Raw genomic sequence first — 18,514 nt, forward strand, 5'->3', positions numbered from 1 at the left:
GGTGTCCTCCCTGTGTGTGAGGTGTCCTCCCTGTGTGTGTGAGGTGTCCTCCCTGTGTGTGTGTGAGGTGTCCTCCCTGTGTGTGTGTGAGGTGTCCTCCCTGTGTGTGTGTGAGGTGTCCTCCCTGTGGTGTGTGAGGTGTCCTCCCTGTGTGTGTGTGTGAGGTGTCCTCCCTGTGTGTGTGTGAGGTGCTCACCCCTGTGTGGTGTGTGAGGTGTCCTCCCTGTGTGTGTGTGAGGTGTCCTCCCTGTGGTGTGTGAGGTGTCCTCCCTGTGTGTGTGTGAGGTGTCCTCCCTGTGTGTGTGTGAGGTGCTCACCCCTGTGTGTGTGTGAGGTGTCCTCCCTGTGTGTGTGTGAGGTGTCCTCCCTGTGTGTGTGTGAGGTGTCCTCCCTGTGGTGTGTGAGGTGTCCTCCCTGTGTGTGTGTGAGGTGTCCTCCCTGTGTGTGTGTGAGGTGTCCTCCCTGTGTGTGTGTGTGAGGTGTCCTCCCTGTGTGTGTGAGGTGTCCTCCCTGTGTGTGTGTGAGGTGTCCTCCCTGTGTGTGTGTGAGGTGTCCTCCCTGTGTGTGTGAGGTGTCCTCCCTGTGTGTGTGTGTGAGGTGTCCTCCCTGTGTGTGTGTGAGGTGTCCTCCCTGTGTGTGTGAGGTGTCCTCCCTGTGTGTGAGGTGTCCTCCCTGTGTGTGTGAGGTGTCCTCCCTGTGTGTGTGTGAGGTGTCCTCCCTGTGTGTGTGTGAGGTGTCCTCCCTGTGTGTGTGTGAGGTGTCCTCCCTGTGTGTGAGGTGTCCTCCCTGTGTGTGTGAGGTGTCCTCCCTGTGTGTGTGTGAGGGTGCTGATTAAGCTGCAAATCATTGCTGTCATCAGATTTCCACTCCAATGATCACTTCACGTTCGTGCTGTTCTGTTAACTCAGCTATTAGTTAGTGAGGTAACATGGTCCTCTGCTAGTTTAACCTCTTGCTCACTATTTATAGGATGCAGGGAAGTTTCTCAGCTCCAGTGACTCTGTTTTCCCATCCGTGAAATGGGAATCTGTTAATTGCATCTGCTAGGGCTGGATGGGGCACAGTTGGGCCAGTGTTGGAGCATGTCCAGTGTTGATCCTGCTGTACCATGTGTGGGCTCTGTACACCACTCTGTTTCTCTAATAGCCCAGAGGGTAAGGTCAGCGCTCAGTTCAGGGAGGGAGGGAAGAATTCAGAAAGGCCAGTTACTTAGAGCTGGTCCCCTAAGGTGAACGAGGGTGGCGGCGTCTGCTCTGCTGCCCCTGGCATTCCCGACACACTAAGTGCAGATCTTTTCACAGAGCCCCAAAGACGGGCTTTCTTAATCTCCCTGGGTCTGGAATCGTCTTCCTTGTGTCTTCCTTCCGTTCATGGTCACTGATAGGGTTAACAGAGCCCTGGGGTTGTAGCCCTACTGTGAGACTCAGGCTTGTGTGTGTGTGTGTGTGAGAGAGAGAGACAGACAGACAGACAGACAGACAGACAGACAGACAGACAGAGACAGACAGAGAGAGAGACAGACAGAGAGACAGAGAGAGACAGAGACAGAGAGAGAGAGAGACAGAGAGAGAGAGACAGAGAGAGAGAGACAGAGAGAGAGACAGAGAGAGAGAGAGAGAGAGAGAGAGAGAGAGAGAGAGAGAGAGAGAGAGAGAGAGAGCGCAGGTCTCCATTTCTCCTGAATTCTTGCAGGGTTCTGATCTGGCTATGCCGTCTACACTTCTTCTTTTCTACAATTTAGTCCAAGGAGGCCCCAAAGGTCTTTCTCTGTGAGATGACCAGAAGGCAGATCTGGTCCAAAAGCCTTTTAGCACGGGTCCACGGAGTTTGAGGATCTCTTGTGAAGACAGTAAGATGAATCTAGCCAGGTACCATAGCCAGTGTGACGCTTAGCGGAGTCACACTGGAAGGGGACTTGGGCCTTGTCTTAAAGGGGTCAGCTGCCCCAGACCCTGAGCGCGGACCTCAGAGCTTCGTCGGCAGGATTAGTTTGTTCTCTCTGGAGCCTGCGGTGCCGCCTGCTCATCTGGTTTCTCCTCCACTCACCCCCAGGTTTCCACTCCCTGCACACGACTCTTGGGGTGCACTGTCTCCCTTTGTACAACCTGCTACACTACATTGATAACGGGGTGCTGCTGCTCACTGAGACAGCCGTCACAAGGCTTATGAAAGGTAAGCAGCCCCGAGTGGAGCAGAGTGCGGGTTTCAGGCAGGACACCCTCAGTGCCACTTCTGGATGAGTGACACATGGTCCAGCGATTCTCAGAGAGGTCCCGCGCACAGTTTATTGCTCTGCAATATACACTGAAGTTCTTTTTTCTGAGACAGGTTTCTCTGTGTAGCCCAGGCTGTCTTGGAACTCGCTCTGTAGACCAGGCTGGCCTGGGACTCACTCTGTAGACCAGGCTGGCCTGGGACTCACTCTGTAGACCAGGCTGGCCTGGGACTCACTCTGTAGACCAGGCTGGCCTGGGACTCACTCTGTAGACCAGGCTGGCCTGGGACTCACTCTGTAGACCAGGCTGGCCTGGGACTCACTCTGTAGACCAGGCTGGCCTGGGACTCACTCTGTAGACCAGGCTGGCCTGGGACTCACTCTGTAGACCAGGCTGGCCTGGGACTCACTCTGTAGACCAGGCTGGCCTGGGACTCACAGAGATCCGCCTGCCTCTGCCTACTGAGCACCGGGATTAAAGGTGTGCGCCACCACTGCCTTCAAGTTCTTATTACTTGAACATCTATCACTTTATTTTCATCCTTCACCGGGCCCTACCCGGTCTTAGTACAGCCCACTTCCTGGAGCAGCTGATCGTGCTTTAGCCCTTCGGGAGGCCTGGAAGGACTTCTGATTCCATACCCTGCCCTCAGGGAAGAGAGGCTAATTCATTTTGTCATCTCAAAATTAGACTTAAACGCAAGAAAAACTAATGAGAGATTGAGTGTTTGTGTGACCCTGACCATTAAGGGCTGCTTTGCAATCTTTCTCAAGTAAGTCATTCATGCACAGGTTTTGGTAACGCTGTAAGACCATTTGCCAGTCTTCAGAGTACCGTATGGTTTGTGGTGGTGGGTAAAATTGCTCAGTGACTGGCAGCTGTTACAAAATAAAAGCCCCCTTAATTTCGAGTCACAAGTAAAGCTTTGAAAACATCACTAGCTGTGAATGCAGGCTCGGGACATCTCAGGAAGAAACACTCAGGATTTAAAGCTTGCCGAGGTACTAAAATAGATATGCCTGTCTTATTTGTTGATCTCCAACTTTCTTGTAGATCTGGACAATTCAGAGAAAAATGAAAAGCTAAAATTCAGCATCGTTGCGAGGCTGCCTCCGGTAATACTGAAATTCCCCTCCTCTCAAGTCTCATCCACCCTCCTTCCGTTTGTCTCTTGTAAGAAGATCTTCCCCTTGCTTGAGGCTGGGCCTGTTGGGTGTTTCAGTCTTTCCGTGAGACCCCGCCCACCTCTGCCTTTACACGTTGAGCGCTTCTCTGGCACTGTGGAGTGATGGCTCTGGGCTGCTCTGTGGAGCCTTTGTCCAGTCTCCTCTTAGGTAACCAGAATGATTCTTACATCAGAGCCCGAGGGTCAGGAGGCTCTGAAGGCCATTCCCTCCTCCTGTCACAGCTCTGAGCACAGGCAGACATTACCAGGGTCAAAAGAGGAAAATGTGAGGCCGGCACTCCCCGCTCGTTTGTGGGCGATGTTAGCTCTCAGAGTTGGAAACATCATGGGAACATGAAATTCCACAGCGAGGTCCTTCAGCCCTCTGCAAACATCCTGACCTGGCCAGTGTGCTGTTTACACGCCGAGAGCACGGGACCTTTGGCACTGGTCATCCTCTGCCCCTTGGCTTTCTGGACCTGGTGGTCTTGCTGTGTAGCCGTCACTCCTGTGACAGGCTTCCTGAGAACAAAGTCTCCACCCTTCCCACGCTGTCTCCCCCAGGTCTCCAACGCTGACCTTTATGGATTAGGGTTTGTAAAGTTCCTAGGGCAGATAGTGGAGGAGAAAACAACAGAAACACATATGACACCTTTAGTTTCTGGTCCGAGTGTCACTCGGCTGCCATGCCCATGCCTAGCTTTGAAGGAGCTCAGATTCAACATCAGTCCAGGAGAAAACTTGGCACACTGAGGTGAAAGTTGCTCTCCTCAAGCTGAGGAGAGCTGAGGGTATTCAGGAAAACTTCAGAAGCAAGTCTCGTGAGCGTGGCTTCCCTTACAGCCACGGGTCACACAGGTTCTGCATTTTAGAACAGTTTGCAGTAGGTATGTGATCCGTTCAGAGCACGGTGACCTATACTCTCCTCTGTGTGATTTTCAACTGCACTGTAGCTTCTGGGCCAGAAGGTCTGCCGGTTTTGGGACCATCCCATGAGCTCCAACATCATCTCACGGAACCATGTGGCGCAGCTGCTGAAGGACTACAAGAAAGAGGTGAGCTACGTGAAGCCCAGGCAGTAAGCGTTCTACGGGCGCCGTCCGCCATTTTGTCTGCCCTGGTGGACACAATTCTGTTTTCTGTCATTTTGTTTAAAGCTGAATGTCTTGGAGAAGCAATTAACATACAGGGAGTATTTTCTCCTTTAGCCTCGAAACTCTATGATTGGCAAGTCATCATTCCCAACAGAATTCCTGCCTCTCAACTGCTTCATAGAAATTCTGACAGGCCTGGAGTCCTCCCACCAAGGTAGTCCACTCCTCCGTCCCTAGGAGTTCCTCGTGATGTGTTAGCCACTCCCCAGGCACAGCCTGTATTGTTCCCTTCCCTAAGCTCCCCCTTGTAAGTTATGCCCTTATTAAAACTGATTTTCATTAGAGAGAATACTGTACTTCCTGAATTACCCAAGCAACACTTACCTTTGAAGACTGAAAGGGACTCGAGGTGTCTAAGGTCTGTTCCGGTTGAGGGGAACACTCTTTAGTGCCAAAGTTTAATGAGACTAACAACGTAGTCTCAGAGTAACACTAACACATAAAACGATGCTCCCAGTGAGCTGTGGGAGTCAAGTTGTAAATAGCCGAAACTCCATAGTAACAACACTCTCCCTCCCTGCCCCCAGCTCTGTGTGGTTTTGAAGGCCAGGACAACGTGGATTCAGAATTTGTAGAGGAAGCTGCACTGAAACACACCACAGTGCTTCTGGGCTTGTAAAAGCCGATGTGCCCATGCCCTGTTCTCAGCCCCTCTTCCTGGGCTTTCCTCAGCAGTCTTCAAGATCGGAAACAGGTCAGGAATGTTGCGGAGCTGTTTGGGCTTCGCTTTAGTTCATGTTCGAACAGAGCCCCCAGCTACATCTCTTTCCAGAGTGAGCAGCCAGTGAACAGAAGAGAAAGGACGAATGGTTTGAGACTGTCCTGCAGCAGGAACAGTGCTCTTCCCTGACTCAGCAGGCTGGGAGCACCTCAGAGTCAAATAAAACACCTAGGAAACAACGCTTACAGCAGGGAGAGCTAGATAGACCACTGCAAAAACATCAAGCAAGCAGAAAAATTAAAGGTTGTGAAGAGGTCTTCTTTGGAAGAACCCGGATTTGGACTAAGCAAGATCTGCCATTTCCAGCGTGGAGTAACTGTGACAAATCATGTTTGTACATACGGGACTTAGAGCAGCCTTTGTGGTGGTTCAGATAGACTGTATTTAATTTTTATATTTATGGAGGTTTGATTTAGTGATATCTTTCCATTGAACACGACCTCAATGCTGAGAGCTTTGGTTTGACCCTTCCCTGGTGTTTGGTGTTTTATTGGCGTGGGGCGTTGCGAGCCCTGCAGGAGTCGCGGCTCTGACTAGGGGCTACACCCTTCCTCATCTGTGTCCTTCACGTCACCCTGACCTATGAGGTTCAGTTCCCCGTCCGGTTCCCTTTCACAAGGGGAAACTTTAATGATTTTAAATACCACTATCTCATATGCTAATTCACCTTATTTTCTGCAGTCTTTGCTGTGCTCCAAAAGCCATCTTAGTCAGGCTCGGAATCTTGGCACTGAATAGCAATGTGGAAATACTGTATATTTGCATTTCTTGTGTTACAAATTACTTGTGTTACAAATTACTCTGTGCTGGAGACAGCAGATTTTATTTAGTTTAAATTAAATTAAAAAATCCCCTTTTCAAGTAAAATCCTTACAGAATATTTAATTTGCGTTTTCAATGGTTCATTTACTTTCTGCTATTCTAACTTCATTTCCCTACGTTTTTAGAGTGAATGGGTTTTCTGATTTCTTTGCTTTCACTCATTTCTGTTCATACCTGAATTGTTCCTGTGATTTCCTAAGTTGAATTTATTGGATACATATTTGAAGTAAACATCAGTTTGACTTTGACAGCCCAAAATTATTCAATAACTTGCTATTCATTGAATGAAGGGTAACATACAAATTTCTTGGCATTTAAATGAAATTTTGACGCTGTAAAATATGAACAGTGTTTTGAAGCCAAACCAGCTCGCTTGTTTGGCCTTCTTATTTCTAAGGCTGGGTCAGGTTGTTTCCTCTATTTGGAATCCCTCGCTGTAGAGAGAAGCCTTTTTCTTGTCTGCCGCTTTGGTTTTTTCCCCACCAGCCGCCTGGGCTCTGCCTCATTGTAGTCCCCAAATAACACACAAGACACTGTATTAATTGTGAAGCTGTTGGCCTTGCTTGTTTCTTACTGGCTAGCTCTGACTTAAGTATTTACCCCATAACTGCCAATCTAAGTATTTCTCTTACTGGAGAAAAGTTTCCAGGCTTCTTAACCCTATGGTGGTTACATCTTGACTCCCTGTGTTTCTCCTACCCAGAATCCTCCTGGACTCCTAGTCCCACCTATCTTGCTTCCCTATTGGCCAACAGTGCTTTATTGACATATACAAGGACTTCCCATCACCTCGCTACCTCACAAAAGTCAACTTCATGCTCTAGGGTTAGATACACACACACACACACACACACACACACACAGAGTTTCGCATGCACGTGTGCACACACACATGCAGACACACACTCACGCACACCCACAGGCGCGCACATGCACACCCAACTGTGTGTAATACAGCCCTGGTATACATGGTGGCATCTGCCTTCTGTCCACCTGCAGTGCATTGCGGTGTCTAAGAATCCATCCCATCCATTCTTACTGCATTTAAGCAGCCTCTGTGCATGCTTTGAATCCCTGAAGGGGTTACTAATTCACTCACGTGGGAATTGTTTAAATGTGCATTATTTCTCTTACCAGACAAACTACTGAAGGCTCTCATAAGTCGTTTGCTTTGCTGTGATCTTTGCCGGACTCACAAAGTGAGAGTATTCAAATTCCCATCCAATGTGACAGGATAGGGACTTGGAACAGGATGTTGGATTTAGCAAAATAAAAGTATGGTATTACTTAGTCTACTAGAACTGGACATGAACAAAATCCATAACTGCGACCAGCACAAAAGAAATAGCTTAAGCAAATTAGTAAATGTAAAAGTTCAGGTCTCACATACTAGTGAATCATCATGTCTAATAAAAACACCGGAATCACAGAAATACTTGGGCGAAATGAAAACTTGAGCAAATAAGTAAAACTATTCTTACAGAAGCTATAAATGCAGAATTTTGGCAGACATTTTGAAAAATCAAGTATCAGAACTTAAAATGATCATGAACTTGTTTGTAGATAATGTGAAAAAAGTGTATTCTTAAGAAATAAACTAGGGCCTAAATATTTTTGCAGCAAAAGAATGCCTGTAAAACAGAACTTCAGTGGCGCTACTCAGTGGCACATGTCACCACTGCATTTCCCACGGACTTCAGGTGCGGCTGCAAAGAGGACCGTGCCCTGCCTCACTCAGACTGTGTCCTGCGTCACTCAGACTGTGTCCTGTGTCACTCAGACTGTGTCCCCAAAGAGGACCGTGTCCTGTGTCACTCAGACTGTGTCCTGCGTCACTCAGACTGTGTCCTGCGTCACTCAGACTGTGTCCTGCGTCACTCAGACTGTGTCCTGCGTCACTCAGACTGTGTCCTGTGTCACTCAGACTGTGCCCTGCGTCACTCAGACTGTGTCCTACCCCTTTTAGGTAGTCAGATCGTGGACACATTATGAGCACCTGTTTTTCCTTTAATAGAAAAAAAGACAGCTCTAATTTCCGTAACTCATTGAATTTATTCTGCACCTTTACAGCATCGTGTCCACTATACATTCCTGAATGTGGTCAATATAAGTAATGGAAGTACACTTTGACATAGTTGTAGTCTATGCTGCATTCATGCTGAATGTCAAAGGAGACCATGCCCCCTCTGCTGTTGACTGTCCCTAACTGATGGCAGAGTTAGAGCCATGGTGCTCATTCTCCACTGCAGCTGTGAAGCTGGGCTGGATTGCCTCACAAGTTTAGATTTCAATGGGCTTTACAACAGGTTTCCTTATGTGCCTCCTATTGGCTCCAATTTCAGAGGGTTTAAATGGAGCCAGTGCACCATAGGGTTTGGGCAGAGGAAGCGCAGTTTCTACTTCAGGCATGTAGGCATTTGGACGCTGCTCTGCAGTTGTGTAAACGCCATTGGGCAGCTGCCGATAGTCTGTTTCCATGTACTCCTGCAAAGGGAGATGTTTTCATTTTACTTTTCTGAAAGCACTGAACTTACTTCTCCTTGAGTCCTAAAAGCGCAGCTTCAGGCTCTGCTGGCTGATACTCACTTGTAGCTGGTTTTTCTCTTTGCTCTTTGGGGGGTGCCGCCCAGTTCCCAAGTAAATACACAGAGACTTGCTCTTATGAAGGCCCAGCCTTGGCTTGGGGTTATTTCTAGCCACCTTTTCTTAACTTAAATTATCACATCTACCTTTTGCCTCTGGGCCTTTGACCTCTCTTTGTTCTCTGTGTCTTGCTTTCCTTCTTACTCTGTGTCTGGCTGTGTGTCTGTGTGTCTGTGTGTCTGTGTGTCTGTGTGTCTGTGTGTCTGTGGCTGGGTGTCTGTGTGTCTGTGTGTCTGGGTGTCTGTGGCTGGGTGTCTGTGTGTCTGTGCGTCTGTGTGTCTGTGCGTCTGTGCATCTGTGCGTCTGTGCGTCTGTGTGTCTGGGTGTCTGGGTGTCTGTGTGTCTGTGCGTCTGTGTGTCTGGGTGTCTGGGTGTCTGTGTGTCTGGGTGGCTGTGTGTCTGGGTGGCTGTGTGTCTGTGTGTCTGTGTGTCTGTGTGTCTGGGTGTCTGTGTGTCTGTGTGTCTGGGTGTCTGTGTGTCTGTGTGTCTGTTCGTCTGTGCGTCTGTGCGTCTGTGTGTCTGTGTGGCTGTGTGTCTGTTCGTCTGTGCGTCTGTGCGTCTGTGTGTCTGGGTGTCTGGGTGTCTGTGTGTCTGGGTGTCTGTGCGTCTGTGCGTCTGTGCGTCTGTGCGTCTGGGTGTCTGTGTGTCTGTGCGTCTGTGCGTCTGTGCGTCTGTGTGGCTGGGTGTCTGGGTGTCTGGGTGTCTGTGTGTCTGTGTGTCTGTATGTCTGTGTGTCTGTGTGTCTGGGTGTCTGTGCGTCTGTGCGTCTGTGCGTCTGGGTGTCTGGGTGTCTGTGCGTCTGTGTGTCTGTGTGTCTGTGCGTCTGTGTGTCTGTGCGTCTGTGTGTCTGTGTGTCTGTGCGTCTGTGCGTCTGTGCGTCTGGGTGTCTGTGCGTCTGTGCGTCTGTGCGTCTGTGTGTCTGGGTGTCTGGGTGTCTGTGTGTCTGTGTGTCTGTGTGTGCGTCTGTGCGTCTGTGCGTCTGTGTGTCTGTGCGGCTGGGTGGCTGTGTGTCTGTGTGTCTGTGTGTCTGTGCGTCTGTGTGTCTGTGTGTCTGGGTGTCTGTGTGTCTGTGCGGCTGGGTGGCTGGGTGTCTATGTGTCTGTGCGTCTGTGCGTCTGTGCGTCTGTGTGGCTGGGTGTCTGGGTGTCTGGGTGTCTGTGTGTCTGTGCGTCTGTGTGTCTGTGTGGCTGTGTGGCTGTTCGTCTGTGCGTCTGTGCGTCTGTGTGTCTGTGTGGCTGTGTGGCTGGGTGTCTGTGTGTCTGTGTCTGTGTGTCTGTGTGTCTGTGTGTCTGTGTGTCTGTGTGTCTGTGTGTCTGTATGTCTGTGTGTCTGGGTGTCTGGGTGTCTGTGCGTCTGTGCGTCTGGGTGTCTGGGTGTCTGGGTGTCTGTGCGTCTGTGTGTCTGTGTGTCTGTGCGTCTGTGTGTCTGTGCGTCTGTGTGTCTGTGTGTCTGTGCGTCTGTGTGTCTGTGCGTCTGTGTGTCTGTGCGTCTGTGCGTCTGGGTGTCTGTGTGTCTGTGCGTCTGTGCGTCTGTGTGTCTGGGTGTCTGTGTGTCTGTGTGTCTGTGTGTCTGTGTGTCTATGCGTCTGTGCGTCTGTGCGTCTGTGCGTCTGTGTGTCTGTGCGGCTGGGTGGCTGTGTGTCTGTGTGTCTGTGTGTCTGTGTGTCTGTGCGTCTGTGTGTCTGTGTGTCTGGGTGTCTGTGTGTCTGTGCGGCTGGGTGGCTGGGTGTCTATGTGTCTGTGCGTCTGTGCGTCTGTGCGTCTGTGTGTCTGTGTGTCTGTGTGTCTGGGTGGCTGACCCCTGGCATCCTCTCCTCCCCCTCCTTTGCTTGCTCTGCTTCTTTCTTCTCCTATTTATTCTCTCTGCCTGGCAGTCCTCCCTATCCCTCTCTCCTGCATAGCTATTGGCTGTTCAGCTCTCTATTAGACCAATCAGGTGTTTTAATAGGCAAAGACACACATCTTCACAGAGTTAAACAATTACAACATAAAAGAATGCAACACATCTTTGCCTCATTAACAAATATTCCACAGCATAAAAAAGCAACACATCTTAAACTAACATTCCACAACATCCAGCAGAGGGAATGAGTACGAAGCCCACTCCCACCTCTGCCGCCTGCTCTGAATGGGTGTGGGCACAGCTCAAGCATCGTGCTGATGCTGGGGCTTAGTGTGGGTCCCACGTGCACTGTCTCCAACTCAGTGTCTGTCACCGAGCTCTTCATTCTTTCCACGTTCTTGACAAAGGCAGTAATACTTTTCCTTTGCCATTGGGGAGAAAGTATTACAACAGAAACAATGAGACTGGAACCAGGAGGAATGATAAGTCTTGGTCCTCAGCTGTCTGCCTGTGATTAAGGAAAACAACTCCTCTACAGCACTAACGTGAACTAGGTGGTAGAGAAAGATGAGGGATGCCTCAGGGGACCCCCAGGAAGGATGGCCCAGTGTAGTTCAGAATTACAATCAGACCGCATGCTCAGGTGTGCCTACTATGTGTCTGGAATTAGAAAGTGAAACATGATCTTTCCAGAACCATTCATGGGACAGTCTAAGCAAACTGTCCCCAAAATGTGGCCATCTAGGGAAGAGATGCCTTTTTCTAAGTGTAAAACTATTCAGAGATCACGGAGTTAGATGGATGAACAGGGAACCAAACTTGCTGCTGGTGTCTGTGATGGACCAAGACCTTGGTCACCGGGGATGAGGAAGGGGTGGCATGGAGGTCTATGATCCATACCAGGTGTGACTCTGTAGAGGGCTGTGGTGGCCATGACAGATGGACATAGAAGAGCCCGGTGTGGTGTTAGCAAGAGTTTGAGGACAGATAAAGCCATGTTACAGATAAAGCCATAGAGTGGGCATAGTCATGCTGGAGGAGGCCACAGTTCAGTCACGGCAGTCCAGGGTGTGACTGTGGGGTGGGATTTCATGCTTGCCAGGTGTTCTGGGAGAAAGGCTGTGCTTTGACCACTAGAGCCAAGTCTCTTCTGCATATCAAACTCCTTTCTGCTAGCCGTGCAGACTGTGTTAGAGTGGAACATCTTCATGTGCAGGTTGAGCATGCCTGATATGAGACCCTGAGATTCAAATGATGTCCCAAGTAGATAATTCCATACCTGATGTCATATTATGATCGACGCCAAAATACAAATATACTAACATACTGTATGAAAATCACCTTCCGCCCATGGGTATGAGACATATATGAAACCAGTGAGCCTGGGGTTTAGATTTGGCCCCACTCCCTAAATATCCCATGAAAATCCTAGAAAGTTCAAAATGTCTCTGTTAGCAAGCCTTTCAGACAAGGGGCCATGCACTGGATCATGAGAGGAGGGACTCTGCCGGCCACTGTGGAGGGGAAGTCAGCGCTTACCCGAGACTTCTCAGCTGTGGCAAAGGCATACATTTCTTCATCTCGAAGTACCTTCAGCCAGTCCTTCTCGATTTCTCTGTTGAGTGGTAGGCCCTTTTCTATCCTGGAACTGCAGGAGAAGATGAATTGTTCCTTCTCCCTCATCTCCTTTTGGAGTGCAATGGTCAGGGCTTGTTTCATGGACAGTTCAGCAATGAGAGCCATCATTTTCTCAGTAGCATCTTTGATCCTTTTCTGGTAGCCATTCATCTAGAATTGACAAGCCTAAGGGTTAGTTGTAGAAAAGACAGCAGACTGACTGGAATTCATAGAAAATCTCTGAAAGAGGTTTTAGGGATTGAGCCTGTCCTGTTTGCTTTTCTGTTGCTGTGATAAAGCAATGACCCAAAGAGACTTATGGAGGAAGGAGCCTTTTGGCATATACTTCCATTATTGAGGGAAGTCAGGGCAAGAATTCGCATAAAAGTCACAGAGTAATGCTGTCTGTTGGCTTATTCTCTGACTCATTTATTGGGTCATGCTTTCTTACATAGCCTACACCTAACTGTCTAGGGATGGCATGGTCCACTGAGGGCTAGGCCCCCAATACCAACCCTCAAATAAGACATTCCTTCATTGATATGGCCAAGGTCAATCTGATCTAGAGAGTAGATGTTCCCTCTTTTCAAGTGACTATAGGTTATATCACATTGACCAAACTAAGCAGGACAGAATCCAACAGATTTGGTTATGTAAATAAAAAGTAAGGAAAGGAATGAGAAGAAAGGTTTGTCTAGTTCCTAACTTCCAGTTGGAGAGCACTGAAGGGTAGCTTAATGTTTGTTTTTATGTGGTAAGGAAGAGAGGGGAGTGCTCTTGATGCCTGAGTTCTGACCTACTAACAACATCTGGACCAAATGATAATATGGGTTTATCAGTTTGAGCCTTTCCAGCTATTTGGGGGCTTTTCTGGACACACTGTGTTTTTCTAGTATTACAAGTAATTTCCAGAGACACTGCCCTTAGCTATGAAAAATCATCTCTCAATGAAAACGTGACTTTCTCTCAAGAGAGGGCAATTCATTTTGCAAAGCAAAGGAAGGAGACACGTGCAGAAACATGGGGGAGTTGTTAATTCAGACAAAGCTCACTGGTTTGAATCAATCTTACCACTTCTTTGTTTGTGAGGCCAAATTGTATATACTGCTGCCACTGGGCTCACCAGTGCAGAATGCAAAGCCCACGTGAAAATGGTGTTTTCAACATTTTTAGGTAAATTTTTACAGTCGTTTCCAATATAGCTTTGATGGGGAATGTCCTTCTGTTTATGTATTTCTCTTATTGGTTGGTGAATAAAACAATGCTTGTCCAGTAGCCAGGCAGGAAGTTTGGGTGGAGGAGGAGAATCCTGGGAAGAGGAATGCAGAGAGGAGCTGCCAGGGAGACGCCATGTAGCTACTGGGAAGTAGGATGCCCGGGCATTCTCTGGTAAGATAAGGCCATGTGGAAATACATAGATTAATAGTTATGGGTTAATAATTAAGAGAGAGCTAGTCAGTAAGAAGCCTGAGCCATCGACCAACTAGTTTATAATTTAATAAAAGTCTCTGTGTGTTTATTTGAGTCTAAATGGCAGCTGGATCTGGAGGAACAGAAACTCCGCCTACATAACTTGGCACAAATATCTCTAGAACAGGACTGAACATTTCCTTATTTACTCATGATCATTTCCTAGCATCTCTTATGTGCAAGGCACTGAGAGGTAAAGAGGAAGAAGTCTACCTCCCGGAGCCTGGTCTGGGGTGTAGGAACAAACCCTGCACCCTTACCAGACAGGGTAGGTATGCTCAGGTGGTATGGATGTAGACTCGGCGAGTTCGCGTACTTCCTTCTTTCTCACACCGATAAGAGAGTGCATGCATGCCCCCTTCCTCTTTGTGTCTTCCTCAGGCATGGTGAGACAGTGCACAGCAAATATGAACGAGAAAGCCCTCTTCTGGAGGATGCTCGGGGCCTCACAGAAGCCAGGCGAGTGCACCATCCTCTGCGGCACCCAGTGTGATCCTGTCACCTTTAGTCACCAGCCTTCCTCCTGCTAGCTGTTGCTTTCAGCAGCCACCGCTAGCAGCTTCAGATCTCCAGCCTGGGAACTGTGGGACTGCTGTTCCCTTCAGTCTGCCCTTTGCATCTGTGGGTTCTGGCTCAGTTCTGTATTGGGGCAGTTCCTACTCAGACCACTGGAAAAGCAAGGCTTTTGGCTCAGAAAGAAATAGAAAGGGTTTTACTTTGTACACAGACTACAGAGATAAGGTCAGTTCTATTTGAGAAGTCCTCTTGCTAAGGAAACTTGAGTACTGTCCTTGAAAAGTTAAGGCTTCCTTCCTGCGGGTTCACTCAGGGAGCTTGTTTTGGACTAATGTTTACATTTGCTATATTTCTAGACTCAAAACTTCATCTCTCTGGTGCTTGCCAGCAAACTAAGAGTAGGAAATGGCGTGATAGCAGAAGTTGAGGCAGGGAGAGAGTGACGGTGGGGATCGGTTCACTCAGGCAGACCTTCTTGGCTAAGAGCAGCGTGTCCTCCTTGCAAGCCTGGGTTTTGCCTCTGAGCTTGTTTGTGAGCTGAGACACCTGCTCGTAGATGAAATCCTTCTCCAGTAACTTCTCCTCCTTCTTGGCCAGCTGAAGTTCCAGCTACAGTTGGAAACAATTTCAGTGGGAGTTAAAAAGTTACCTGTGTGAGGCTAGTCTTTGCAGTCCATCCTCCACCCCAGGATAGACACATGGCTTTCTTAGCTGTGAAAAACCCTCTGAACAGCCCAGGAGCTGTGCTATGTCAGGACGCCTCGGAGAGCCCTTCTGCTGCGGGCGGACCATGGCCCTCTGCCTCTGTGTGGTACCCACAATGCCTTTCTTTCCAGGTGTTCCCTCCAGGATGACAAATTAGCATATTCACCCAAGAAGTCAAAATTAGTTATTGGGCTAGGAGAGCAGGGTACCTTTGTGTGTGGAAACCACTGAATCTTTACTTGCTTGGGTAAATGTCTGAATCAAAGTTAGGATTTAGAACTACTTTACAGCTAGGGACAGAGTAACAAAGGGTAGGTCTGCAGCAGGAGGGGAGACGGAACTGCAGCATCCAGGAGCAAACAAGAGCATTCACCATATCCAGTTTCTTGACCATTTCTTTTTCCGTCAGATCTTTCCCCAGAATGAAGCGGACTCGGCCCTTACTGTCGGGATCTACAAACCGTTTCTCCAGGTCTTTTATTCTGTCTGTGCACTGGGAAAACTGTTGAACAAGAAACACACGTTAGCTTTAAATTTAACTCCCTAGCTTAGTAAATCTCAAATCATGCAGACAGGCTCATTTGTGGAATTACACAGACGCTGTGTGGAATAGACCCTGCATGGGAAGGCAGCGTCTGTCTGTCTGTCTGTCTGTCTGTCTGTCTGTCTGTCTGTCTCCTAGAAGCACTTTCATTGCTTCCAAGTGTGTGTGGTGCTCATGAGACGCTGTGTGGTCAAGGGCTCAAAGCAGTCTTGGCCGCTTCACTGTAGGTGTTTCAGAGACTGGATAGCTGCCATACAGGAAGTTGCGTATCAGGCCAGCTCAACTTGTACTCTGTGAGCAACAGTCTCAGCCACTTGTATACTTTTTGTTAAAGTGCCTTTGACTAGATTACAGCTGTAGAATCACTGAGCCATGGACGTGGCTCTGATGACAATAGTCCAGGAGACCATGATTCATGATAACCCTTGGGATTAGTCTGTTGGACAACTAAAAGCTGTTTAGAAATAATCAAAGGAAAAAGAAGCAACCTGAAAATGCTGCAAAACAGGGAAAACAAGACAAAAGGAAACAACTAAATCAGAAACACCAGAATGCCACCAGAAGCCGGCCTTGGAGGACAGCGTGCAGGTGAGGCTTGCCCACAGCTCGGCATTTCCAGGCCCACAGTCAGTGCATGTGAAATTACATATCAAGTGCAGCTTGATAACGGATGGGCTGCTTTCTACACACCTGCTCCAGAGCTTATGGATGGCCCATGGGTCTGAATTCATGTGCAACCTCGATGATAAAGGCTTGTCATCAGACACGGCACATAGTAACATTAAACACGGTACAGTCACCTCTTGTTAAAATGGAGTGAGTAGTTGATTATTTCTAAGAATGAGTACCTTTTTATTAAAGCGTCTGAATTATGCAAATGTCAAAAATATGCGAAGGAGACAATAGCGTGGTGACCTTCCCCACACCTGTCTCTGAGCGCCAGCAGTTCCCAGAACAGCTGTTCTAGTTTCCTCCCTGCCTCTCCGAGCACCTGCAGACCGCTCAGTGTCCATCCCACACACCATCCGGCTTCGTCTGCACAACTCAGAAGTGGCCACTTTCTGTTTCCTGCCTTCCTTCCTTCCTTTCTTTCATTTATTTATTTTCTCTGATACAGGGTCTCATTGTGTCGCCCCAGCTGACCACATATAATTCTCCTGCTTCGCCCTCTCAGGTGCTGGGATTACAAGTATACACCACCACACCCAATTTAAAACATAAGATTTAAGATAAAATCTAACCACAGTACCATTTCTCATATAAAATATTAACAACTCTTTTATATAGGTCTACTGAGTTTCTAATTTCTCCGCTGTTGCATAAGCAGAGGCACTAATGCCTATAATTTGATATCTTTGGCCACATTTCTTCAATAAACATGTAAAAACGAAAGGAGGAAGGCGGAGGCATTGTTAGGTCTAACGTAGTTTAGTAGACACACCAGCCAAATGCAGTAAATGTAAGAAAATGGTTCGTTTTGTCTGTTGGATATCAGCGCTGATTTGCAGCTACCCTGAAGTATATGCTTATGTAATGGCCAATCTGGTCTGTTTGATAGCTGAATTAAGCCCCTTTTATTGGACATCGTGGCATTCCTCATGGCCAAGACAGACGTGAGGCTGATACTGAGAAAGGATTCTGCAAAATGGGGTGTGCCAAGCACGTCACCAAGGTGTGCTGCAGGACGTGAGGCCGGGAGGCCAGGGGAGTGGAGGGGCTGGACAGACCAGCCGTGAAACACAGAGCGCCTGGAGAGCCCTGCGCGGTGATGGCGCAGCCTCTAGTCCAGTGATACCTAGAGTTTCTGAGGTCTGACTTGGAGCTCTTTGCATACCTACAATGTAGCCTCACACGCTGCTCTCGAAAGTGTGCAGTGAAATCTGTCAGGGGCTTTGCATGCACGCTGTTGTGTAGACTGAGGAGGGCAGCCATCCACGGCACACCCTGACAGAACACAGAGAGGGAGCAGGTACTGTGTGCAGGCTGAGTCAGAGCCAGGGGATAAAGGGGACATTGCCCCGGAGCCTTGATGGGGAGCAATCCAGTCAACTGATCTAAATGGGAGCAGTGATGGCTGAAACTCAGGCAAGCGCTGTTATAAATGACCCTGTTGCAGTTACACAAGCCGGAAGATACCGTCTGTCATCCATATAAAGTCTATCTATGCCAATGATTGCAGTGTGGAAGCAAACCCTGTATCCGGTTCCACAAACCCTTTGCATGAAGCTAACTGAAAAAAGGAAACTAAATGTATACCGAGAGAGGAGACTTGCTCTCAGATTTCTGACCATTATTCCTGGGGATAGAATTTCTTTTTCTTTAACATTTTATCATTCTTTAAACCTTAATTAACTGAATACACCTTAATTTAATAACTAGAAGAAAATCCCAAAGCAAGGGTGAATTTAGAATACAGGGTAGAATTTGTTCCTGCAATCCTGAGTCAGTGGGAAAAGTGTATGTCACAAAGATGCTGGTCCATTTTCTTAGTTCATAAAAGTGTCATTGCATTTGAAGAAAGCAAGGTTCTAGTCACATTTTAGTCTTTGCTATTGGAGACCACAGAGGTCTGTGAAGAATCTGTGTGTATGTGGCCCGCAGACTGAGAGGCAGCAGTTCTAAGTATGTCACTCTCCCACTGAGCATCAGGCTCTCTCGGGCGGCACTTCCTGTCATCTCCGCACTCAGCAGGCTGAGACAGGGAGGTTGCAATCAGTCTGAAACGCCTGGGCTATACAGAGGTATCAGACCACAAAGGCTGCAAGACCCTGCTTCAACAAGCCAGAGAGACTAAGCGTTCTATCTCGGTGGTCTCCAGCAACATCAATGGCAGGATAACGCTGCAGGTAGTGAGAGCCTCGATTTCCCTGGACGGAACTACAGGAATGATGAACTAGGGATAAGTCCTGGGTTGGCCCAGATTCCAAGAAACATAGACAATGCTTCATAAGAGAAAAACAAACAAACCCGTGTAGCTCAGATTACCAAAACCCAATCCTGGAGCAGTCAGTGTTCAAAGTCATCTTTAAACATCATACAACTCACAGTAGTTACCAGCAGTGGTGAAGCTTGGCTCCCATGCAGGAGCCCATCATCTGC

At 48.2% G+C, this 18,514-nt stretch overlaps 2 protein-coding genes across 15 annotated transcripts in view; one reads left to right on the forward strand and one right to left on the reverse strand.

Moving 5' to 3' along the window:
• Positions 1 to 16,227, forward strand: part of LOC101826824 (gamma-secretase activating protein) — a 103,959-nt gene extending 87,732 nt beyond the window's left edge. For 5 of the 14 annotated variants that reach the window (XM_040735166.1, XM_040735163.1, XM_040735170.1 and 2 more), the window contains 5 exons: positions 2,053 to 2,172; positions 3,270 to 3,331; positions 4,335 to 4,436; positions 4,590 to 4,689; positions 5,063 to 6,123. In XM_040735166.1, coding sequence (XP_040591100.1) covers positions 2,053 to 2,172; positions 3,270 to 3,331; positions 4,335 to 4,436; positions 4,590 to 4,689; positions 5,063 to 5,154 — 476 coding nt within the window. In that variant the 3' untranslated portion in view covers positions 5,155 to 6,123. Of the gene's footprint in view, positions 1 to 2,052; positions 2,173 to 3,269; positions 3,332 to 4,334; positions 4,437 to 4,589; positions 4,690 to 4,818; positions 4,894 to 5,062; positions 6,124 to 14,031 lie in introns of those variants that run through there. The other 9 variants (XR_005872960.1, XR_005872961.1, XR_005872962.1 and 6 more) reach the window with 6 other exon arrangements.
• The window catches only part of Ccdc146 (coiled-coil domain containing 146), a 142,276-nt gene continuing 131,872 nt past the window's right edge, over positions 8,111 to 18,514 (reverse strand). Inside the window, exons 16-19 of the mRNA XM_040735162.1 lie at positions 15,245 to 15,373; positions 14,638 to 14,775; positions 12,103 to 12,351; positions 8,111 to 8,562 (exon numbers count right to left, since the gene is read on the reverse strand). Coding sequence (XP_040591096.1) covers positions 8,359 to 8,562; positions 12,103 to 12,351; positions 14,638 to 14,775; positions 15,245 to 15,373 — 720 coding nt within the window. The 3' untranslated portion in view covers positions 8,111 to 8,358. The remainder of the gene's footprint in view (positions 8,563 to 12,102; positions 12,352 to 14,637; positions 14,776 to 15,244; positions 15,374 to 18,514) is intronic.

The sequence above is a fragment of the Mesocricetus auratus genome, unplaced genomic scaffold (assembly GCF_017639785.1).
Source record: "Mesocricetus auratus isolate SY011 unplaced genomic scaffold, BCM_Maur_2.0 Super-Scaffold_100043, whole genome shotgun sequence".
Lineage (NCBI taxonomy): Eukaryota > Metazoa > Chordata > Mammalia > Rodentia > Cricetidae > Mesocricetus > Mesocricetus auratus.